The 27391-nt window shown below is 25.8% G+C and overlaps 1 protein-coding gene, 1 long non-coding RNA gene and 3 other non-coding genes across 5 annotated transcripts; all 5 read right to left on the minus strand.

The window, feature by feature from the left end:
* Positions 1-3933: 3933 nt before the first annotated feature.
* LOC101515259 (nodulin-26-like) lies at positions 3934-6046 on the minus strand. The gene is made up of 5 exons (XM_004504208.4): positions 5825-6046; positions 5510-5734; positions 4931-5128; positions 4775-4836; positions 3934-4364 (listed from the first exon to the last, which is right to left on the minus strand). The coding sequence occupies exons 1-5, from the start codon at positions 5942-5944 to the stop codon at positions 4139-4141; spliced, it is 831 nt and encodes a 276-aa protein (XP_004504265.1). The 5' UTR covers positions 5945-6046; the 3' UTR covers positions 3934-4138.
* Positions 6047-19980: 13934 nt separating this feature from the next.
* Positions 19981-22129, minus strand: LOC101515581 (uncharacterized). The gene is made up of 2 exons (XR_001144088.3): positions 21780-22129; positions 19981-20564 (listed from the first exon to the last, which is right to left on the minus strand). It is a non-coding gene; the product is annotated as an uncharacterized lncRNA (long non-coding RNA).
* LOC113787284 (small nucleolar RNA Z196/R39/R59 family) lies at positions 20691-20776 on the minus strand. The gene has a single exon (XR_003473792.1). It is a non-coding gene; the product is annotated as a small nucleolar RNA Z196/R39/R59 family (small nucleolar RNA).
* On the minus strand, positions 21106-21181 carry LOC113787439 (small nucleolar RNA Z195/SNORD33/SNORD32 family). Its single transcript, XR_003473943.1, has one exon. It is a non-coding gene; the product is annotated as a small nucleolar RNA Z195/SNORD33/SNORD32 family (small nucleolar RNA).
* LOC113787376 (small nucleolar RNA U31b) lies at positions 21625-21705 on the minus strand. The gene has a single exon (XR_003473883.1). It is a non-coding gene; the product is annotated as a small nucleolar RNA U31b (small nucleolar RNA).
* Positions 22130-27391: the final 5262 nt, after the last annotated feature.

Below are 27391 nucleotides of genomic sequence, written 5' to 3' on the forward strand. Positions count from 1 at the left end.
AATTTATTTCTTTCTATTTAAGGACATTTTCCAAATATATCCTTGCATTTACTTTTTAATTCTTAAAATATAATCAACAAAATTAAATACACATAATTATTATTTTTAATAAGTGTGAAACTATATATTTTTGCCTATAAAATCGAAGAGAGTATTATCTATGTGATGATATATTTCCATAAAACATTCACCACAGATATTTTCCATGTGAAATGTTTGATATCTTTTATAATATAATTTTTAGATATATTGCTTAAGATTAAGATAAATAAGACACGATGAAGTTAAATTAAAATAAAGATTGATATAAAATTAATATTAAGATTAAGATAATAAATGTTGGTTGTTTATATTATTCATATTATTAAGATTAACATGATTAGGAAATTATTTAATTTATAAAATATACTTATATATATATATATATATTATATATATCTTCATACATTTATTTTATCTATTATTGAAATAGATACAAATATTAAGATAGAGATCAAAATTAAGATGACATTGGAACAATGTTTTTTTCCATGATGTTAATTAGAAAATCTAAATATAAAGGAAATAATTTTTTTTTCTCTATTTTATTAGCTACCAATTGTTGCTTTCTTTTCTATATTTAGGGATTAAATCCCTTTTTCTCTCTCTTTTTGTTTTTGTTTTAATCTCACATGGATAAAACTTAGTAGTAAACCTAACAACCACTTCCTAATTAAAGGAATTTATCTCCTATTTTCAAATTGTATTCTTATTTTGAGGGAATTATCTAACATATTAATTAATAATTAAATAAAGCACACCACCATCATTTGTCACGACTAGATCTTTCAAACTAAAAAAGAAATTACTATTATAACAACACAAAGTTTTAGTTATTTACCTACACAACACCAAAATTTAATACAAACAAGAATTAATTAGTTAGGAATAACACAGGCTAGCAGATTCAAAGAATGGATACTTTAACACATAGATAAAATAAAATATTTTAATATCAAAATAATATAAAATACGTTAACGCAAGAATAATTTGGTTTGTATTTTTAAAATAATTATGAAGTCACTTGTGTATATGACGTATGAATTTCATAAAATCTTTTGTTCTACTATGAATTTATAACTTCATTAACAATAATGACTTCAACTATCTATGTATTAATGATCAACCTTTTTTTATTTTTTTTTTATCTTTATTGTAAGATAATTTAATTATGTATACTTCAATGTTATAATATCGTATTTTGATTATATCAATTATAAATTATAAGTTGTTAACAATATAACGTTATAATTTATTTTATTATATGTGTAAAACACTTAAACAAAAAAAAATTATGTAATTATTGAATTTAATTAATCATTTAAATAACATATCATAATTATTCGTACAATATTTAATTAACTGTTTTATTCATGAGTTGAACTAAAAATTGATATATTTCTAAAAATTTATACTTATAAATAAAATTATCTATAATTCATTTTTTATTTAGTTATGATAAAACTAACTTAATTTTATTGTCTTGATATATTTATAGTTGCATTTTTTTCTTTAAAAAAGTAAAAAATATAGCACAAAGTTGTTTTGATGATAATATTAAATGTTATATTTTATTTGATATAAAATAATTTTAATCAATTAATTGGAATGTGGTTAGTGAGTTTCAATTAAAAATAAATTATTTAACAGAATCTGAGTTTATTGACTAAAACAATTTTAAGAAAATAGAAGGTCAACATAAAAAAATTAAATCTTTATTAAAATATTGCACCTATATTATTATTTTTAAATATTATATAGAAAATAATGATAATATCGATTTATATTTCTTGAAACATTTTTTGTAGCAATTCTATGAGCCAACCTGACTCAAACTAACTAGGTCCGAATCATCTTAACTAAAAGCCCACTCAAGTTATGGTTATGTGGACTATTTGTTTTTATTATTTATTTTATATTTATTTTTATATAATTCATAAGTTTTTTAAATTTAAATATTTCTTTGATCTTTCCAATCCAATTATGATATTCTTTTCATCTTATTAATAATACAAAAAATTGTAACACCGTTATAATATAATATAAATTGATATTATAATAATTTTTTAAAGCCCACCCAAGTTATGATATTCATTTCATCTTATTAATATTACAAAAATTGTAACACCGTTATAATATAATAATTTTTTAACAAAAATAATAATTCAAAAATAATTAAATTTTTTTAACATAAAGTTAATTCAAAATATTTTAGTATTTTTCTCTAAAAAAGCTAAATTGTATCTTCTTCTTCATCGTTTCAATTCAGTTCCCATTATAGAATTTTTTACATTGTGTTGCAATTTATAAACAAAATAAAAATGGAAAAGCATAATAAATTTAATTAAAGGTTCAACTCTGTCAATATGGCGAATTCATTCAATACCCCTTATCATTACTAGATCTACGACTTCTCTCAGTTTTAAACTTTTTCGCATACTCTCCTAAAATTCCTTAATCTTCACACCAAGAAGAAAAACTTTGATTTAGAGCCAATTATAGAACCGACCATTGTCCAACAAGTACCATTAGACGAAGAAAAATATTATATTAACGATAGATTAATTTGAATAAAAAGAATGAAACATTTGAAATTAATTTTATGTTAAAAAATATTATAATTTCATTATATTTGGTTTTATTTTTTTGTTGTTAAAAATATGGTTATAGTGTTATAATTTTTGTTACAGAAATTGGATAAAAAATACTATTTTAAAATAAAATTATATTTGCATGGATGTTAATCAAATAAAAAAATTTACAAAGAGCAAAATCAAAAAATATTCTAATTAAAAGGACCAAATGTATATTTAAACCATCTATTTTATTTTTTAAATAGAGAATGGAGCTTTTTTTTTTTTTTTTTCCTATATTCATATGCATTTTGAAAAACTATTAAGTACGTCAATCTATCTTTGTCAAAAATAAATAGTTTGTCACAAATTTCCAACCAAATGATTTGTATTCTCTACATTTGATACATTTATCATTATCTTTCTATTAATCAATATTATCTTTTATTTAAATAATTTATTTTAATAATCACTTTCTCTCTTAATTAAATGTACCAAAACCACCAATTAATAAAGATAGAGAATCTATTTTTCTTGGCAAAAAAGTTGGTTTACATTTTTTCTTGACTTATGGTCAAGTGATCCAACCTTGCTACTTATGATCTTAATTGAGTTGGTCTTTTTGACATCTTTAATTTAATATCTCTTTTTAATTTAATATTTTGCAATCCGCTTTTTTAAAAATTTAAAATTTTAGATACTTTTATTTATTAATTCTATTGACTTAAAAAATACATGTTTGACATTGATCAAACCGACCTATATCCTTTGCAGATTGAATAACCGCATAAGGCCTCAAAATTTTGAGGGATCCAAAATATTAGTCGTATATTACCAATGTTTATAAATTATTAGATGTATTGCATGATACATATAATGTTTTTATGCATGTGGTATTGGGATTGATTTCCAAAAATTGTAGTTTTCTGTATAATTTTAATTTTATATTAGTTTTTAGTGCTTCTTTTTATTAGAGGTCCACTTTTCAAAATTATAATGGGACACCAAATTATTTAAGACGGCCAGGACATTGATAATGATACTCTACCCGTCTGATAATGAATGTCATTTTAACATAAAAAAATTGTCTCAAAATAATTTTTTTTTTAAATTTTCAATAAAACTTTACTTATTTTTTTCTTATACTACCGTTCATTGATTACTACATACACAACTTATAAATTATTGTTATACTTTGTATTTATAATAATGAAAAACTCACCGATAACAAAAATAAATAATTTAATAAAATGACTTCTGTCCTTCTATTATTTATTATGTATGTAAAAACTTTAAATATATTCATTACGAATTACGAGAGGCATGAAATATGCAATGCAATGCAATTCCTTTTAAAACTACAATGGATCTTGATCCATAGTACATATATTAGTGAAAATATTACACAGACAACTTTTTATTTAATTTTCGATTGATATTATCTCTAAGAAAGACATGTACAGAGCTAAAAATCTTATTGACTCTCTGCATGCATTACAGTTGGAGGCAAGTTGTTTCCATTTGCTTAGATTATTTGTTGTCCACCACGCCCTGCTTCTCTCAGGAAGGATGCACTCTTCGTGATCTCACGCAATGGCTTGTTAGTGTACCTCACAGTGTTGTACACCCATGCTCCGGCCACCGCTCCTAAAATCGGTGACACCAAATATATCCATATTCCTCTGTATTTATTGTGTACAAATGCAGGTCCTAAACTTCTAGCTGGATTCATTGATGCTCCTGTTATTGGTCTGCCAAATAACAAGTATTGTTCTCGTCACAACGTGATTACTACATGCAATCACTTATATTTTGATCGTTCGATCAAAATCAAATCGTCCATATTTCAAGTTAAATATTATATATATATTTTTAAAAAATTATATTGATATATAAAATGTTCAATCTTAATTAGACAGTCAATATAAGATCAACTGTGTATAACATAACTACACATAATCCAAATTTTTGACAATCATGTGATGTGACTTAGTTGATACATAATAGTTTTGAATAGTTTTTATTGATTTAACGATTATGATTAATTGATAGTGTAAGACTGTCGGTGCATATAAATTAAATCACTAAGAATAAATAGTTTTAGAAAAATGTACAATTAATTTAGCATTTAATTAGGATATAGATATAGGTAAATGCGTACGCTGCAATTATCGCATTAAGTAATAATGTAGATCCAATTGCAATTCCAGCTAATTCACCAATCTGTAAAATTTTAAAATATAAAAAAAAATGAATAAAAGGTTTTTATAAGAAGAAAATTTAATGGATAAATAAATTTGATGTTCGGTGAGTTTACCGCTCTGTTATCGGTGGCCACACCAGAAATGACAAACATAAGGAAAAAAGTGATTATAAATTCAAGTACAAAAGCTTGAAAATTAGATCCAGTTGGAAGTGTTCCTGTAAACTGATCATGGCTGCCACTGAATATTAGTTTCAAAGTTCCACTACCAAGTGTAGCTCCCAAGACCTGAGCTGATAAATAAGCTGGTACCTAAAACACTCATATAATTCAAGGATAATTCACATGTTGCCATAACATGGAGTACAAATTTTTTATTTTTTTTTTGTCAAATTAAATTAAATATTTTTTACTGAGCAAGTGTGTCTTTGGCTTTGCAACGGTGAAAATTGATTTCGAATAAAATAATTTTATTTAAAATTAATTTTGAATAAAATGATTTTATTTAAAATTGATTTGAAATGTAAGACAATTTATGTTTAGATACATTAAAGTTAGTTAAAAATTAATGATAGAGACAAAATAAAATTGATTATGTAAACATATTCAAACCAATTTTATGTCACTAGAATAATTTTTTAAGTCATTTAAAAGTGAAATGAAATATAAAATAACAAAAAAATTGTAGTTGACCTGTACTAAAGGAAATCTCCTTGTTGAAGCGAAAGCAAGGGTGACAGCAGGATTGAAATGAGCACCAGAGATATGACCAAGAGAGTAAACAAGTACCATAAGAGTGAGTCCCCAAACAATTGCAATCCCAGGAAGTGTTACAACGTTGTCTTTGTTATTGTTCACCACTACAGAAGCACATCCTGCAAATATCAAGAAATATGTTCCCACCATCTCTGCTATTAACTGTAACAAACAAATTAAACCAATTAGTTCACAAAGAAACTATATGTAATATTATACATATGAATCTGTAAAAGAAAGATTAGGAGACACCTTCTGCAAGAAAGGGACAGAGACATAGGAGTCAGAGCCTTCACATGTTCTGGAGGAGTCCTTGTTTACATCTAAAACAACATCAAGAGTTTCAATTCTTGCTGAATTATTATTAGCCATTAGTGATACAGAACAAGAAAACCACAACCGAGAAACAAACAGCACAAAACAGTACTATGTTAGTATGTTATGCCTTTCCCTGCGTTCTCAACCTGAAATAAACAACTCCAATTTATAGACAGTTAGGCACCAAAAGTTCCAAAAAGAGACAATATTTTAGTTGTGCTGGGGTGCATAGGTACAGGAGAAGCAATGCGTCACATGTTTTGGCATTCAAATTTTTTTTAACACTATATGTTAATCTAAAATTTTAAAAGAGTAAGTATATAAGTCAAAGTATTTTATATATTCAACATTTTCTTCATTTTTAATCGATGTGAAACTAACTAGTAACATCTTAATTTTTACAAATTATATACCGAAAATTATATTGGATTTAATTTCATTTTTTTTCTTCTCTATATATTTTACCAAGCTCACCAAAGTAGTCTTTTTTTTTTTTTATACTCTTTTGATCCCAATGCAGATTTTTTTTTCTCAAAAAAAATGATATCACATATTTTTAATGACACGAGAATAATAACCATACTGACTTAATAAGCTAAAGCAGGTTCATATTTATTCACATCAACAAAAACATTTAAAACAATAAAACTATTTGTAGGTTAAATTTTAAATCACGAATTAGCTATTTACTTGGAATGAGTGGGTAGTTCAAAAGTAGATGATACGGACTCGAGCCCGTGTGAACAAAAACATATTAACATAACAACCTAATTAATTGTTATCTACGCAGTTGTTTTTTTTAAAAAAAAAGCTATTTAGTATCCACATCATCTATTTTTTTTATTGCAACACCAATCATTAATAACTAATTCATGTTAACCCGTTATTTGAAAAATTATTTAAGATAGAGGTCAAAGTTAAACCTTTTCTAAACTGATTTTCTAAATTGATTTTTTTTATATTATTCTATAAAAATGTTTCTAAGATAATATAATGATATAAATACTTAATATCATTCTCTAAGTTATACATGTTAAAAAAATAACTAATATCACATTAGAAAAGTGAGAAAGGTCCAATATTTTAACAAAAATGAGATTAAAACGTTAGATAAACTTATTAAAAAGAAAATAATTTTCAATTAGTTGGAATTTATATAAGTTTCATTAATTTTATGAGACTAATGAAAGTTAATTAGGAGTTCATTTTCAAATCAAGTGAATCAAAATTTTAAAAAAGTGTATTAAATATATATAATGATTAAGAATATAAGGTTAATTAATTTTTATATATCGTCAATACATCATAACTATTTGAATAAATAACTTTAAAAAATAATTATAATAAAAATTAAATATTTTTAATAATCTAATCATTATAATTGAATGATTGTATAATTTTTTTTACACCATATAAATAAATTAAATTCTAAAAAATATACGTTAAGACAAGAGTTTCCTATATCAGCCGAAAAGGAATATACTATTTTGCCACACAAAAATGTTAGGAATAGATGGAAAGAAGAAAAATGCGATTTTGTTTTTAATGTAGTTTTGAATAATATCAAATTTAGTGGGTCGTTGTTGACAATACCAAAGGACAATGAGGAATTATGATTTCCTTATGTTAAATAACAATTAATCCTATAGAAAATGGCTAATGGAGCATTTGAAGCGGTTAATAATTTTCCCGAGAATGCGTTGAGGCTCAACTAACTTAACTACCCACCATGTAGACACTAGACAGACATAGGGAAGGATCATGTATAGCATATTTTTAATTTTTGTTTTGTTTTTTTGTTGTTTCCTTTTCTTTCAAGGCAATTTGGCGAGTATATTGAGACTAAGCCTCGTCTTCACTTTAGTAAACCAGACGTGTTATACTCACGTACTACATTTTTTTAATATTCTATTTTAATGTTTTTATATGTTAGGTTCAGTTTGTATAAACCGCCAGTTTAATTTTTTTGTATATGTGCATTAATTCAATAACATCTTAGTTATCATGTATATATTTTTTAAAATACTTTAGCCATAATATAAATGGACGGATTCAGAAAATTGTTTAACGAGAGCTGAAAAATGAAAAATTCATATATTATCTCTTTCGTCTCATAACACATTTCTTTATTCTACACAAAAATTAAGGAGACCACAAATAAAAGAAATATAGGATAACTTTTATCAAACTTATTTAATATTAATATGTTCATGTGTGTGGTTGAATTAATATTTGTAAATGTATTTTTGAATAAATTATATTTTATAAACGTATTTTTAGTTAATATTGAGTTTTCTCAAACGTAATTTATATTTTAATACTTTTTCTTTAAATGTCATTTTACAAAATGAAATTTGTTTGAATTATATAATAAAATATAATTTTAAATATATATATATATATATTATAATATAATATAATATAAATTTATTAGTTAATAGAAAATAAATAGGTAGGAAATTTTTTAATACTTTTAAATGTAAAATAAACAATACAAAAATAAACGTGAAATAAACAATACAAAAATAATCAGTATATTATTTTTGGCTAAACTAAAATTTTAAGTAAAATTAAATTTGTGAAATTAATTTTCAAAAGAATCCAGACATAATGTCAAACCACTTTTGTATTACAAAATAACCTTTAGAGTTGTAAAGGAAAAACCAAACATGCTTCATTGTTACAATAATGCAAATTAAAAGATATTAATTTGCGCATGTTTTCTAAAGTATTAATTAGAAAATATAATTAAAAAATAATAATTAATATTACATTAAAAATTAAAACTGACACTTATTTTGAGTCATATTTTTTGCAAAAACGTTATTCTTTGAAGAATCAAGAGATATTGCTTTTTCAAAAAAGAAAAGACTAAATATATTATATTGTTGTGACTTGTGATCATCTTATTCCATATTTTATAACTAAAACTAATTAAACTATAAGGGAGGATGGGGCTCGGGCCCACGCATCCGTCTCTCCCTTGATTTATCCTTCGGAATAAGCCATCATGATGTGATTTGATAAATGTGTATATAAAAATGTTTTATATTGTGAATGTATAGAAATTAAAATATTATTATTGGATAATGTCATGTTAATTTGTTTGATAAATAAGTGGTTGATAAGTTTAGTTAATGTTGAATCAATTAACAAAATTTGATAACTAATTAATATAATCTTTGATATTTTCAATAACTATGATATTGGTGTGAATTATGATATTGGTGTGAATTATCCCCTGATGATATCGATGGCTGATTTTTATTGGTAAATCTGACTTATGAGGGTATTTTTGTTGAGGTAAATTTTTTTTTTTTTTATATATGTTTGAATGACAACAAATCTTATGAAATAAATGATTAAGTTTTATGAATGGTGATCTAATATTGATTGCACTTGGATTTTATTTAAGGAATATGAATTGCGTAAGTAGACAAACAAGAAGCCAAGACACAACATGAGCAACACTAAGAGAAATTATAGGAAATGTTGATTCAACAAAAGACATTATGGAAGAACATTCACCATAATGTTTTGGTTGCTATATTATAAAATAATTGACAATAAGAATCTTTTTGGAAGGACAACATGCAGTAAATTAGTTAACATTTTACACATGAGTTTTCCAACATTTAATGAACAATTAAAAGTCAAGATTTGAAAACATACTTGCAAAAACAAACACGCAGAATGTTATGTAGATTGACGATAGATTTATCAAGATCATTTTGGTTTATCAAATGATCATTCTAGCTAGTTTATCAAAAGATCATTATGGTTTATCAAAGGATCATTCTAGTTTATAACAAGTGTTGGGGAGTCCGGGAGAGCGCGACATCCGGAATGGGCTAAACATCAAGGATTCTTAAGAGACTTAGACACCACATCGCAACTCAAAACCTTAAGGAGAATGACCCATAAACCTAAGCCTTAAAGTTAGTCCCACATTCAATTATGAGTGGTTAGTCCCACATTGACTAGGAATGGAGGCTATATTGGATATATAAAGAGAATGACCCATAAACCTAAGCCTTAAAGTTTTTGGGTTGAGATGTGGTGTCTAAGTCTCTTAAGAATCTTTGATGTTTCGCACAATCCAGATGTCGCGCTCCCCCAAACTCCCCAACAAGTGGTATCCTGGTTTGGCCTGGTGGGGGAGCAAAAAGGACTTGGATCAAGTGGATCAAGTCTAGTGGTGGGAGGGGAGATTTATTGGAATTCAATTATGAGTGGTTAGTCCCACATTGACTAGGAATGGAGGCTATATTGGATATATAAGGAGAATGACCCATAAACCTAATGCCTTAAGGTTTTGGATTGAGATGTGGTGTCTAAGTCTCTTAAGAATCCTGGATGTTTAGCTCATTCTGGATGTCGCGCTCCCTCGGACTCCCCAACAACAAGAACATTCTGGTTAATTTATCAAAATATCATTCTAGTTTATTACAAGATCATTTTGATTTATCACATGATCATTCTAGTTTATTATAAGATCATTATGGTTATTTCATTTACAGGCAGAAGTAAAATGAATCATTTTCCATAGTCCAGACCTTAAGATAAATACAAGTCAATACTCACTCAAAAAGAAATTAAGAACGTTCTGGTTTAAAAAAAGAATATTATGGTTATTCTCTTTTAAAGACATAATTAACATATATTATTTTCCACAACACAAACCGCAATTTATAGAGTATCAAAACTGCTCAAGGTGAATGCCAAAAAGAGGAAAACAACTTCTAGATTGATGATAAGATTGATCTCCAAATTGATGAGTTGTGAGAAATGACACAAATACATTGTACTTACATTATTCTGCATAATTTTGATTTGAAATAGTACCAATTGACATTTCACACCCCTTTCACTCACGCATTCACGTTTTTCATCAGACCCAAAAGCAAGAACGTTATTCGTTTGTCAACAACGTTTTGACCAACAATATAAATAAATGTTCTTCATGTGTCCAATGACTATATTCAGTTTAAACTAAATATTCAAAGTCTTTTATTATCTATAAATTGAAGATCAATTGGAAGATAAAGACAAGAGTTCAATTACAAAACTACCAACACTTGTTCAAGTAATAACAAGTCAAAAAACTCTTCAAGTAAACTCTAACTCTCTCACTATATTTGTGAATCATCATTTACTGAGTTTGTCTTTATTTATCTCAAACAAGTGTTGAGAAGTTTCAAGATCCCAAACACTTTTTATTATACACATCATCTATAACTCAAGTATATTTATTATGTTATATTAAATGTGTTTGTAAAAATCATTTCAAGGTTGAAAGGTGATTGTAAAAAATCATTTATGGGTTGAAAGGTAAATATTGTAATTGATCAAAGTGCGATCAAGAGAAAAAGTGTGAAGGAGAACATTCTGATTATGAAGCACATAGTGAAAATCTCACGATTGTGAGGATTTGACTAGTTCGCGTTAGGTGAACTAGTATACTTTGTGTGTGTGATATTTATATCCCTTATCTTTAATTATTTGCACACACAAATAACATTTCACTATAAACTAATATATTTTATTTACTTGTAACATATACAAAGCGTTCTTATTCAATCAAGATTGATCTTGATTTAATTTAAATTAAGCACATGAATCAAAATTTTAAAAGGGTCACAATTCAATCCCCATTTCTTGAGATTAACATTGCTACTCCAAGTCTCCCTTCCAAATTACATTTTTTATTGTCATCGCTCGAATTCAAGATCTTGTTTAAGAGATCCAACTTCAGTTTTCAAGAATTGTTAAATTTGGTTGTAATTGATTATTTGAAAAGTCTAACATTGTTTGGAATCGTAAAGAAAGAGAGAGCTCAATGCTATATATAGCTGTATATATTGTAACAATTTTTACATAGTGTTGTTCTCTGGTTGTTATTAGATAACATTAGTGATTTTTTCTCTGGATTTGGCGTTTTCACGTTATTTTTTTTATTGTGATTATTATTTTAATACACTCTTAAATGGAATAAAAAATTGTTAAAGAAAAGCTAAAAATCACAAGCATTGAAAATTTCAAAAAATCTAAAATCACAATATCCATAAAAAGTGTCCCAAACCACAATATAATTATAAGAAAAGTAGTGGTTGCTTCCGTTGTAAATACATTTCGTGTTTTTATTTTTTAAAATGTGTTTATTTTACCTTTGTAAAATACTTTTGAAATAAACTATTGCCATGAAAATAATATGAAATGTTAATTCATAATTATGCATTTTTGAAAATAATAAAAACTATTTATTAATATTTTTATTATTTTCAGATACATAGATAATTGTTCAATTAAAAAAATTCTTACCCTTTTTAACGATTAAAACTGACACAAATTTTTAGAAAATGAATTCATAACTTGTTTATACAAAATAAACAACTCCTAAATTATACATGTTTTTATCAATTCGAATATGTAGTAGTAACATCAAACACTAGTAAAAATATTCATCCACCTATTAATCTGTGGATGATGTTGGTGCTTTATTTTTCTATAGGGTGTTTGAAAGTTGAAGTCGAACTAACTTAAGTTGGAATATGAGAGAATATTATAAAACAATAAAACATTTTTTATTTGAAACTCTTTTAATATGGCTCTATAATTTTCTTTATATTAGACACATGAACCTAAAAAATGAATATGTTAAGTCTATATTTTTTTATGTTAACATATATACATACACCTAGTAAAAGAAATTGGTGCCCTTGAAAATTTGAGGTTCTCTATGGTAGCACGTCTCGAACACCCTAAGAACCCTCCATGATCATAGACACTACCTACCTTTTATAAAAGATTGGAGAAAGACCGTACTATAATGTCCTAGTGACAGTTTTTTATGTTAGTTGTTTTTATTCAAAAGATTGATATTCTGTTTATTTCGAGAGACAAACTTTTATAGCAAGAGATAAACTATGAGTTTTTAACTCTTAAGGATACTTTTCATCGTGTTCATCAACCTTATTCTATTCAAGATTGAGCAAAATTCATTTGGTATAAATATCCTTCCTTCAAAATATTTTGTTGTTGGAGATTGATTCATCGTATATCCACCGACGAAAATCCCAAAAGTCGTTGGTATACTATTGTCTCAATATGCAAAGGAAACTTTTAACCATTTGTTTTTTCAATACAAGTTTTGCAGGGAGCTGGCTTGGTGTTATTCTTAATATTCAAATCGATATTTCTTCTCTTCATTCAATTTTTAAAATGGTAAATCATCCTCGGAGTCATCAGTTTCAAGTTGTCTTAGCATCAATGATCTTATCAATACTCTCTGAATTATTGTGTTTTGTAGAAATTCAATAATGTTCAACAATTATTCGAGCTAGATCAGCTATTAATTGTATCCGCATTTGTCGATAATCATTCAAACTCGTCTTGATTTAGGTGGAGAAAATTTGTTTTGATTAGGTGTATGTTTTTTTTAAAATTAAAACTCATGAGTGAGTACGAGTTTAGAGGTGTTGATATTTACTCTGCAACTGAACTCGTCGTGCTAGTAATATTATTGTTATTTTTAAATTTTATATATGTTGACATATTTTATACATTTTATATTTTTAAATATTAAAACTTATAATCTTCTCTATGAAAAATATGATTTTAATTTTTTTTAATTTTATTATTGTATAATAATTATTTTATTATATTAATTATAATTAATATGAATTGTAAATTTATTATTTTATATATATAAATGGGTGGAGGGAAAAAGACTTAAATTTCACACCTAATAAAAAATAAAAGTTGGTGCAAGTTTTTCCAACTAATCGGGTGAAAGGAGACAAAACTCAGCCCCAATTCTCTTGCCATACTTATTCTCAACCATTTCAATTTTTTTTTTTTATCGACATAGTGGCCAACACTTACACAATTAAAGAGCAAGAGGAAAGGGTGGTATGGATCGAATCCACACTCGTACATTTAAGGTTGTCTTAAATATTTTAAAAGTCTTATTATAATTTTAAAAATTAGACTCTAATAATAACAAACACAAAAAATTCAAAAACTCACTATTTTATTTAAATTATAAATAATATTATAATACAACTTCAACAAAAAAAAATCGTGTAAAAAATTGGATGTCCTAAAAAAATTTGAAGTCTTGGACACTTGGGTTGGGAGCCTATGCTACCATTGCACTACAACATGAGGGACAATTGAAGAATTTTATGTTTCAATTAAAATGTTGTTATCTTTTGTCATCCTCCTTCTATTATTCAAGTTAATTGTGCTCTCCTCCTTCACATTGGTTGAAAATCAACATGCAAAAGGTGTTCTTGATCATGGGGTGGTGGTGTTTTAAAATTAGAATTAGAGGCAGCATGCATGAACACTCAAAGTCAATATATGAGACTCCTATGTTTGAGGCGCACCTATCCAAAATCATTTATTCCTAAATAAAAATTAACGAGCATAACAAACAAAGTCAAAGAGACACAATAACGACAAAGTGTCAAAAAATGAATAAGTATTAGGTCGTGTGAAATTGTGCATAAAATTAAAGCGTAAGAAATATCTTTTTGTTTTGTCATATATTTCTGTATACTGTATACATATAGATTCAGTTCACACAACTTCACATTATACACTGAAAGGAATAAATCATGTTCACATTATTCATAGTCATAGGCATATTATTAGCTTTAATTTGCCGGCTGATCTCACATTTTTGTCACCACAACGTACATGATGATTTATAAGGTTACACATGTAAATCCAAACTCGTCCTTTCAAGGGAATAAAAAAAATTAGGATTTAACAACTCTTCGTAAGAAAATTTATATTTTTAGAAACTAGTGTAATATAATGTTATGGAGCACGTTGTCTTGAGAAAATGATGTTATGTCATTAAAAATTGAGATTATGTTCAAATGTATGGATATAAATTTTTTTTTAGTTTATAATAAACAATTATGAATATACTATTAAAATCTTAATTACTTATTATTTATAATAATTATATTATAATAGTACTTTACCATTTACAATTAGAGATGAGAATAAGCTAGACCGTCCGTCAATGGCCTATGACCTGACCTACTCATGGTCTGCCCTGGCCTATATATTTGAATAGGTTAGGTTCATGCTTATAAAAAAAGCTTATTAGGTCTGACAGAAGGCCTATATATATTTTATTATTATATTAATAATAATATTTCCTATTTTAAATTATATCAATGCAATTACTCAGTAATCATTCCATATTCGGTAGGCGTTCCATATTTGGTAGTTCCATATTCGGTAGTCATCCAATTAGTCAATCACTCCGTTTCAATATTTGTTTAAGAGGTAATAATAGGTGCGTTTGTTTCAAAAAAAAATCTATTCTTTGAAATCAAAAATTATTTTTTATTAAAGGATGTTTGTTTCAGATTTTTTTTAAATTATTTTGTTAGAAAAATTATTTTTTGTTTAATATATATAAATATGTATATTGATATTGGTATGTGGAGAGCATCATGTGATATGAGTAGAACATTTAAATGTTTTAATGTGAATAAGGTTTTTAAATAGGCTTTCAGGTCAGGCCAAACTTTTAAAAAAGTCAGACCGAAAAAAAAATTCTATAATAGGCCATAGGCCAGACTTAGACCTAAAAAATTAAAGATCAGGCTCAGACCTTTCAAAATCTGGTCTGGCCTGAACTATTCTCACCTCTATTTACAATGAAAATACATCGTTAGAATTTTAATTGTAAAAAAATAAAATACTAATTGTTATACGTAAATACTAATATGGTCAAATTAATCATGGGATTGATCATGGGGTTAGTAGTGGGACACTAGAGTTAGAAATTAAATTACGCATGCGCGTTGAATTATGCCCCCTTGATTCAATCCCTTTTGGACTTGGTTGTGTTGTGTTTATAGATTGGGTGGAAATCGCACAACAATTTCCTTTGATGCTTTATCTTTTTATCTTTGACGTTTTTTTATCTTTAACTTTTGTAACATAAGAAATTTTAAAAAGGGAAATCAGTATGCTGAGAGTAAAAGTGATGAAAATAAACAAAATATTCTAATCATTTTCACCTTTCTCCCTTTTATGATTTTTATAAAATAAGGGTGTAATAGTTTGACCATTGAAAAACTAACATGGCCGTTACTATCTTAATAAATAACAGTGTTTAAAAAATCACTTTAAATAAATTTAAAAAGTATTGAAAAACAATGTGTAATAAATTTATGATTTATGTTACTTCAAATTTTAAAAAATACAGTAAAGATATTTAAGTGGCATCTAGTATGGAAAAGTGACAAACTTAACCAACAACCGAGTTTTTATTATTATTGATATATAAATAAATAAAAGTTCAAGGGTTATGAATTCGTGATTCACGACCAATACTAAAATTTTAATGGACAAAAATTAATTTCACAATCTGCCTGTACTGTGAAATTAAACATACCCAAAATAATCAAAAAGTGACCAAAACAAGTTATGCTTTTATATGATTGAATCTTATGGTCACACTTGTTCTCACTTAAGTTTAAGTCCAAAATTTGCAAATGATAGATTATATAAATAATTTCGTTGTAAATCTTTAATAGTGTTGGTGGTTTTCACCTACGCTGCAAGTGTATCTCTTCTAATACATATTTGTTTAAATAAATGTAGTGTTTCCGAAAAATATATCATTTTTATACCGTGTCTTATTTAATTATTTTTCAAATATACAAATGATTGGCCTAATTTATACCTAGGTTTAATAAACTTTATTGATGTTAGTATTATTGGAGAAAGATTACTATAATTCTTTTTAAGTGTTTATTGAGTTTTAAATTTTTTTTTAAACTTGAATGGTGATATTATCTTCTCACCCTAAATTTTTCATATAAAAAAAAAAAACTATATATAGATTTTAAAACTATATGTTAATGATAATATGAATCAAAAATAAAAAACTAAATATGCATTAGAAGTTTAATTATATAAACACGGACTAAAGTGTTTATGGAGGAAGGGAGGTGTAAATTTTAAAATAAGAGGGGAGAAGAATGTAGTTCAATCATTTTTTTTATATGAGAATGTAATGCTCTCTAATATACTATTTTTGTCCCTTAATATAATTATTTATTGTTTTTTCACTCTTATTAAGGAAAGCTGATAGGATATTTAATGTGTTAATGTTCATAAAATAACATTTGTAATTGAATGTATTAAATTTTATTTTTTATATTACAAGACAAATTAGTAAAATTAATAAACGTTATGATTGAAAATAATAATAATAATAATAATAATAATAATAATAATAAAGACACCTAATAAATTGAAATGGTGCTTATATTTAGAGATATTTTTTTTAAAATAATATTTATAATAAGGACAAATGTAGTATATTGCAAAAGAGCATAGTAAAATATATGTCTTAACCTAAGAGGTGAGCATAATACTTTTTGGTTAAGAATAAAATAAAGGAAAAACAAAATTATGGTAAACATAGACTTAATTCATAAAAAAGAAAAAAAGAAAAAGAAAAATGGTAAAGAAAAGTATATACGTCAAAGGGTGTTTTGAGTTTCAGCCTTAGAACAAATATTATGAACATATAGGTGTTTTACTTTTTTTCTTTTTTCTTTTTGGTCTTCAAGATAACTTTTGTGAAATTCTTATTTTGACAAGGAACAACTATGTCTCCACAATCGATCCAAAACTCCTTCAAGATACGCATATTATGAGCAACATTCGAGCTACACATATCAGAAAATACACTTGTTTTTCCTCAATTTGAATATGTTAACTTGGTTTGCTAGATATTTGATAACAATAATAGTTTCTACGATATCCAAGTAGATCCTAACAAAGGGTCGATTAACAGTGTCATAAACAAATTTGAAAATATTAAAATGACAAATATAATTTGTATTAAAATTTGGAAGAAAATGTAGAATGTTTTTAATAATAAAGAATTATGATCTTTAGTGTTCGTATCTACATCAATCCAAATCAAAACTGCAATTCAATTCTACAAAATCAATGATAATACAAAATGAAATATCATTGGATGCTTTTTTTATCTCCATTTATAAAAACTAGTAATTTGATCAAATTTCATATTCTTTTTCAAAAACCAACCCAACAAAAAAAAATATATATATATATAAATTCTGATAAACGAGACATTGAATCAATCTATTATTTGTGGTTTCTTTGATTATTATCATTAATTTTGTTTAATCTTTTATTTGACTTTTCGGTGCTTTAAACATGATCGTAAACTATCATTTCGTAATCTTAAAGTCTTATAACTAACATCGTTTAAGATTTTTATACACATTAAAAAATACAATAATTACAACAACAGCAAAAAAAGTCATTTTATTAAAGTGTTCATTTTAATCATCGGTGAGTTTTTCACTATTATCAATATAAAGTAAAATAATATTTTGAATGTTGTGTATATAATAATAATTGAAAAATAATATAAAAAAATAATTAAAATTGTATTAAAAATTATAAATAATATTCATTATTAGACTATTTTTTTTATTGCTAAAGTGACGTTGTGAGACATAAAAAGTAAACTTGACACTCGTGATTTCATAGTATTACAATTAATAAAAAGAAACTGGTTATTAATTGAATCAAGTGAAAATTGATATAATCTAAATTACATTTAATTAGATTAAAGTCTAAATTATTCTTTTAATCCGTTAATTTTTTTTTTCGTTTAAATTCCTTAATTAAATTTGTTTCCTTTTGATACCTTGAATATGATTTCTGATTCCGTTAATCACTATAGTTCTTTCTGTGACATGATATTGAATTGAGAAATAAAATCCAACATGAAGAACTCATTCATCTTCTTCCCAAACCCTACCACCCATCCTACATTTTGGTAAAAACACCGCCAAAGTTACTAAAACTAACCCCAAAACAAACACAAAAAACATATCCGATATCTACATTGGCAAAAATTGTTTCTTAGAACAAGACCCTAGAAAAGTTAAAGTTTAACTAAAAAATGAAATGGCTAGAAAAGTAGAGAACAACCCATAAAAAAATAAAATTAGTGTTGAAGATTTTTCTAGGTTTGTTTTTTATTTGTTGATTTTATTTTATTTTTTGGATTTTTTTCTTTTGTTTTTCTTTATTTTTATGTTTAAAAAAATACAAAAATAAAAATAGAGACATAAATTTCAGTTATTGTTATCTATCTTCTTCATTTCTTCTTTATTTTATATTTATTTCTTATATTTGAGCATGTTCTGAGTTTGAAAGAAAAAGGATGAATTTGAGATACGAACATTTGAGTTTTATCTAGTTTAATTTTTTTTTATTTTGGTTGGATTTGGATGTGGTGTTGTTGGGATGTTCATCAAGAAAAATGGTGTTGTTGGGCATGTATGGGAAAGAGATTTTGATGAGAGACTTACACAACCTAGTCATCAAATCAAGTGACATGTACAATAATAAAACCACCAAGATAAAAACTTGAAAATGAAAAATAGTTAAGAGATTAAAAGTATAATTTTACTTAAAATAAATTAGATCAAATTTTTTAAATGAATTATCTAAATCGTCCGGAACTTTATAATTTCTTTCAACTTTTGGAATTATCTAACCCTCTTGATAAAAACATGTTTGCTTTAAGGATGGTGGTAGCATCAAGAACAATTGTCAAATAATCGAGTGCAGAGAGCTTTGATCCCAGAGTAGTGGTTAATGTTTGTAATATAAGGTCCGATTTTTATAAGTAGAACATATATAAGAATGGTATATTATTTGAAAGGAAAATGTTTCCTGTTACTATAGAGGATACAGCATTGATATATTTGAAAAATTACTTGACCATTGCATATAAAATCCTTCCAACAAATATTTATATCTGATAATAAATTAAAATTCGGTGATGTTATGATTTCAGTGGTTTAAAAGTTTGGCTAAAATATAATTTTAAAAATTTATCTTTTTTAAATAATTTTAATTTAGTTAAATAAGCAATAAATGACAAAAAAATCAAGCTTAATAATTTTGTGAGTAAATATATATTTTCTTAATTGTTAATATGATACGATATTAATATTTGTGATGACAAAATGAAAAGAAAAAAATTCAAGATGCATCCGTTAATAAATAAGTTCGAATATCATTCGATAGTGTAGGTTCACATTTTTAATACTTCTAAAAACAATACATATATTGAGACTAAATCGACATATCAACAACATAATCATATGAATTATACTTCATTTAAGGCAAAAAAGATACATCAGAATTGTAAGTCACAACAAAAATCAGTAAGTTCCAAATGATCCAAACTTTCGTTCCTATTATAGCTTCTAAGCGGCTGTTTTGTTTGCAAAAGCAAAACATTAAGTTGCGCAGCTCTCTCAACTATGAGTCTCTCTTTTGGTGGATACATTGTGTGCAATATCGGCACATTAAGACCTAAAACAACACATAAATCAAGGGTCAGACATTAGATACAAAGCAGCAACTTCAAAAATCCAATTTGGGAAGACATCACTAAACTGTTGAGCATCATTGATAGCTTCAAGTTACCAACATTGTGAACAATAAATTTCTTGTCACCATATGGAAGATGCTATCAGAATCCTGGCAGAACCATAACCAATGTTAGGAATTAAAGTACATCCTTTAATTTCCTCCTACCACGAGAATCAATCCATTTGTGTCTGCAACAGTTTTCCTATTTAAAATAATCATATAAACAAGTTAGAGAACTGAAACAACAAAATATCTATAAGCAATTAGCAATCAAATAGGTGTTAGTTATACATTAATAGATAATAACACAATCAAAAACAATTAGATCTGCAATCTCAGCCGAAAGATGGTGATATTTCTGAAATAATCACATTAAAATCATTATTATAGGAAATAATTGCATCATAGATTGCAGGCCAATGCACTATGTAGCAAAAACAAATAAAAAAGGAACTTAAGTGTTGCTTAATGTATAAAACGTACTTGCATGATTTGAAAATATAAACAGGGAAATAGTAACAGAAGGCTTATATGAACAAAACCCCTGTGTCGCAAGACCTGTAAGAATTTGATATATGCCCGTAAAAACGAAATGTCCAGCTACAAGGCAAAAGCCTGAATTCTGGACATCAGATACCATAGGCAATATTACACAATAAAAAATGAAATGCAACAAATCACAGGTAACGGCTAAAACAAAACAGTGAAAATGAAAAGCTTTCCAATTAATGACATATCTTTGCAAGAGATCAGATGGTAGTGCATGTTTGTATCATCATCTACTACAGAATTGATTGGGTAAATATCATCATATCTCTTTGCAAAAACAGTAAAAACATTTTGTAAAAAAACAGGAAAAATATATTATTTGTCTCTATTAGTTGATGGATAAGGATCGAACAAGTATTACCGCTCAGATCAATGCTTCCAATAGAGAAAGTAAGACTTGGTATCAAAAACATGTCATCAAATCCAAATCTAAGAAAAAATAAAACAGATTAAAACTACAATATTCAAAAACTCATTTTGAAATCAAACACCAAATCAAATCTAGCTTATTGGGATCAGATAGTCGATCAATCACCACATATGAAATACATAGTAAGACTGGATGTCACAAATAGATATTTATCCTCATTTCCCATTCATCCAAATTGCAAAATCGAAAACATATATAATGAAGCAAAAACGAAGCATCAAAAACTACAATTAAAACCTAACAAATTAAACTTAAACTCAACTTTAAGGTTTAAAAAATAACAGGATCAGATTATGTGTCAGTCACCATCTTACACCTTATAGTGCAAATTAAGACTGGGGCGACAATTACTATCATCACTTCCTTGCAAACAATTCACAATTGAAGAAAAATAAAATGTTTTCGATAAGGAGAATTTGAAATGGTGAAGAGGTATACCTTAACGCAGATTCTGCGAGTGTTGACTTCTCAACCCTATTGTTCACGATCTTCTTAGTGAGAAGCGGCACAGCCATGTTTGCTGAGAGCTAGGTTAGTGACTGATGTGAAGTGTGGAGAATATCGCACTATTTATAACGCGAAGGGTCTAGGGTTTTTAATGCAAGAAGGAACGAAAATCAGGCAGCGGCTATTCTAGGGTTTTTGAGACCAACCTTAATATAAATATTAAAATTTATCATTTTTCACTGTTATATTATTTTAGTTTTTTTATATACAAATGATTATTTTATTAGTAATTTTATTTTAAGTTTTCAGTATATAATTTACACTTCGAATTTTTTTTTCAAATTTTCTGCTGTATATGTATTTATTAAAAAATTTATTTGAAGTTTTTCAGAACTACTAGAAATTTTTTCAACATTATCGAAAATATTTTTTTAAAGTTTTCTAAACTTTTTTATAATTTTTTTTTTTAACATTTACAATTTTTGTATACATTTTAAACCTTTTATACTAGAAAATATTTTTTAAAATTTCTGATACACATTTTTTTAATTAGTACTAAAAAATTTATTTAAAGTTTTTTTATTAAATCTTATGTATCGAAAATCTTATAAACTTTTTTTGGTAATTTTCAAAAAAAAAAAATTTGTACCGAAAAAAGTTAGATTGTTTAATCCTGAAATCTTTGAATAGTAAAAAAAAAAGTGAATTTAAGTTGGTAAAATAGTAAAAAAATTTCAAGAGTAAATTTGACATTTTTAAAATATTGAGAGGTATAGGTATAATCGTGGGCTTTATGGTAAAATTTTCAATTGCAAAAGATTACTTCTGAAATCTGAATTGAGGTTTTAATTTTGTTACACATACCCCTTTTTACTACCCACACCCTCAATTTTTTCATAAAAATAAGATACCCTTGCTTATTTGTTCCATTCTATAACACCACTTGTCTCTTCATCATCATCATAAACTTTATAACTCACTTATCATAACTAATATTTATTCAAAATTCACACCACTCATTTATATTTTATACCTCATAAGTCATCAACAAAATATGTTTACTCATTGCATTTGAGTTTATTTTTTTCCTTTCAAAATCTAAAGATTTTACGTGAACTAACTTCATGTATGTAATTTATTGTATGCAAATTTAAAACAAATATTTTTACGTGAACTGAATTCACGTCGTTATTAAATTTAAGAAATCACATATAATAAGTAAATTCAATTATTTTTAAATATTTTATTTTTAGTTTCTATAAAACTAAATTTCTTTTTATCCATGCTTTTTAGTCAACTTATATGTATAATTTAAATTTCTAAATTAGTTTTTGAGACTTGTTTTGAATATTATAGACTCTAAAAAAATTTAAAATTGTTTAATTAAAAAATTAAATAAAAATTTTTAAACACAAAAAACTTTAAAGTTATTTTAAAGTTTAAAAGATATTAATTAATTGACTTAAAAATGTAAACAATAAATGAATATGAAAATAATTTAGGAAAAGAAGTTATATAAATTTTTAAAAACAAAACTTTAAAAATTTATAAAATCTAAAAATTTACTTAACCATTTTTTATACATTGTTAGAGACAAATACGAGTTTATGGGAGTTTTGTGTGGTATAAGGGACGAGGAGAGGGGGTATAAAGAAGACTTTTCGTCTAAGATTTATCAGACCCGTGTATAGAGTCCCGACCCAACTTAAAAAGGCTACACCATAAATTCCAATATTAAGCATATTCCCACATTTAAAAATTTTCAAAAAAATAAATTTTTTCTGAACTTCTTGTATCAGAAATTCTATTTTTCAAAAGTTCCTATAATAATTTTCAATGGAAAATTTTAGTTTTTGAAATTTTTGAAAATTATATTCTGTACCATATCATAAACCCTTAATTATATATCAAAAATTTCAAAACTTAATTTTTCGGAGAATAAATAACTATCAGAAATTTATCAATGAAATTTTATGTACAAAAAGTTACAACCGGAAAATTAATAATTCAAAATTTTACATGAAAAGTTGTACCAATATAGAGCATTACATTCGTCAACTCACTTTCTTGAAAATATTTTTACATGCCTTGAAAAACTTCTATTTTTCCAGCAATTGGTATGTGATTCATTTTGGCCCAAACAGTTCTACCACCTTTTTAGCACATTTTGTCATCCTCTTTCATAATGTTTGTTCTTATGGTTGGGCTTCGTTCATTAATTCTAACTTGTAAGGAACTTTTTGTAGGCCACCCCTTTCACGTCTGTATGTAATCCCTCATAAACTCATGCATACAACTTTTTTTTATTTATATTTCCTTTGATATTTTCACATTAGCAAAACTTTCACAATTTGCTAGGTGATGGTCAGAAACAAATAACTATAAATTAAGAAGAAACAGTTTCTACAGATGTAGCAACAAAAACTTCAATTTTTTAAGAGATCCTAACTGTCTTTCTGCTTCCACAAGAATGCAAACTTAGGGAATCAAATGAACGGTTAACTTACTTTACATTGTTTATAATCAAGAAACTGAATCCTAAAGTTATTCAATGCCAAACAAACCTATTAGAGTAACAGAATCAAAATAATAAAGCTCCTTTGAAGGTCATTTGTGAATTATATCTCATTCTTGATGTTATCTTTTGTCACTCTAATTATAATATACTAATAGACAAGAACAAAACTAATAGCATATATCATTATAACCATTATTTTGCTACTATGACAAACAAACAAATTTGAATTTTGTCAAAGCTTGTACTTCAATCGTTAAAATAGGGAAGATGGGGGATAAAATAGACAAATTTCTTTCCTGTCTAAAACATCAACATTATCAGCCAGATTGTGAAAGTTTTCTAACAACATCAAGCATTTCTAATAATAATGGCTGCAAGCAAAGTAATATTCTAGGAGCTATGAAAAACAGAGGTGCAATGAAAAAGGGAGATTTCTTTCTTTTTCTAAAGTCTTGTTTGGTTTAGCAGTGAATTTGGTAAAGTCATGGTACACCAATGCAGTAATTTTTCTAATGTTTTTCTTGATTTGTGGTAATTTTGTCAAATGCACCGCGAAATCAAAATGAGTAAAATGAAATACTGTTGTGCCTAACTCAACCATTCAAAATTGACTTGTAAGAGGAGCAATACCTCATTCTAATAAACACATTTTGAGACCATATGTAATCCAATGCGGTAAATAATAAAGAACACATAAAGCAAAAGGATAAAATGTGGTGATTTTGAGTCAATCTTGAAGGAACCAAAATATGTCTCAAGTACATAAAAACAACCAACCACATTGAAATATTAAAGATGACCACCCTCTATGAAAAAATAATACATATTAAGATAAGTAATTATGAATAGAGATCTAAAAAGAGAAAAGATAGATAGATCTCATAAGCGAGTGGGGCCACAAGAGAAAACCTGATGAGGCAACCTCAAAGCCTCAGATTTAGAGAAGCAAGTATCATCAAGGTATTGGCTAGTGCACCAGATACACTTGGAGTTCTGAGAACACATGGACTTCAACATTAAATCTCCACAGTTGAGAGGAGGTTGTTGTTGTTGTTGTTGTTGACGAATCAGTATTTTGATGGGGGTAAAGGGTTTCCGAGATGAACCATCTTCAGCAACCACAACATGAAAAGGTTGACACATAAAGAAGAAGAGGGAGAAGAAGAAGAAGAGTAGCTTGGAGTTGGAGATAGAGAACACCATGGATGATTTCAAGCTCAAAGATTTCTTGATTTCTTTATTGTTTTGTTTTTCTTTTTTTTTTTACTTTTTTTGAGGCATATTGAAATGTAGACTTTAGGATAAAAGAAAAGGAGGTTGAAACCACAGTCACTTTGTTTGATGAGATCAAACTTTTTTTTTTTTGAGTGAAGATGAAATCAAGCTTTATTGGGATATGTTTTTCGGTTTTGGTAAAAATTAATATTCCACTAATTTTAGGTGAGTCATACTTTGGAATAAAAATTAATTTGTTTTAACGTTGTGTGATATTTTAGAATTTATGATGACTCTTGTTAAAAAAATTGAGTTATGATGAAAAGAAAATGTATGTCTTTTGAACATAAATTATTTTTATTTTTTCCGTTCTTGATATATATGATATAAAAGAAAATAATTTTTAATATAACTTTTAACTTATATAATTTAATTATCATTACTAATATTTGATACTAGTATTTAATTTTAATAATTTTTTTTGATAACGATTTATTTATAAACTTAGTTTTGTAAAAAGATTAAAATTAACCATTATAGAAACACGTGTCTTAATAATGTTTTGGATTCAAACTTATAATTTATAACTTATAATATTTTTTATAAGATAATTTAAGTATTTTAGAAGATCGTTTTTTCTTTTAATTTTACTATTATCATTGTAATTAATTTTTGTTTATCACTTATAATTTATTTATTATAATTTAAAGTAAATCATTTTTAAGTTTTTAAATAAATAATTTATATAATTTAAAATAATTTTAGAATAAATAGTTTTAAATCAATAAGCTAGCTAAAAGAATCAAACTGATAAATAATTTATTTATTATAAATTTAAATTTGTATAAATAATTTAAATTTTAAAATAATTAATATTTTAAAATAAATAATATACTTTTTTAGGTTAAAATAGCTAAATAATATATATATATATATATATATATATATATAGGAATAATAAATTTTAAACTACTATTTTAAAAATATTTTAAATATTAACTAATAAAATTTATTTTTAATAAAAATATCTTTTTATATCATTTTATATTTTTAAACTAATTGAGCTGTTAATTTTATTAAACACTTTAATTAATTTAATAACTATAATCTATAAACTATATCCTGCAGTATTTATATAAAAAAAATATATCGATAAAAATAAATATATTTAAATTAAATTAATTAATTTTTATTGATTATATTTTTTCTTATATTTAAGGTTATTGTTAAAATGGAGATCAATCAGTTACTAAATAAAAAATGTTATTGGTTTATGTAAAGGAAACGCACATTGATTGAAAATAAAACAGAAATTGATTAGTGGCGAAATGGATAACGTTTTTCTGATTAACAGGATTAAAGCTTTGATGATTAAATGAACACACAATTGTTAATTCAATTTAGAGATGAACTCCTACATCTGAGATATTAAATCCGACATCGAATTATCACTATAATGAGATGATAATTACAAATTTTTTAAAAAAATTATACACTTCTTCAAAACTATATGTTGCTTCCTTTTTGTTCTTTATATATAAGTTATTTCCCATTTAAATATAATAAATAAATTAATTACGATTAACTAACTCAAAACTAATTACTCAAAACTAACTCTATTTTAAAAGCCTTCTAATTAAGAACCACGTGTAACATCGAAAAAAGAGTACAAGTTCTTATCATTTGTGAATTAATTTTTACCAAACAGAACACTTGTGTCTTAAATTGGAGATCACCTCACCTTAAATTTCTGTGACAAAAAAGAAAAAAAAAAGTGATGTTACATTATACCTAGTATTTAAAAATAATCGTAAATTCTGTTTTATCGAAGTATACGTTAATTTAATATGTATATCTCAAGTCAATAATA

This window comes from Cicer arietinum, chromosome 6, assembly GCF_000331145.2.
Source record: "Cicer arietinum cultivar CDC Frontier isolate Library 1 chromosome 6, Cicar.CDCFrontier_v2.0, whole genome shotgun sequence".
Taxonomy (NCBI): Eukaryota; Viridiplantae; Streptophyta; class Magnoliopsida; order Fabales; family Fabaceae; genus Cicer; species Cicer arietinum.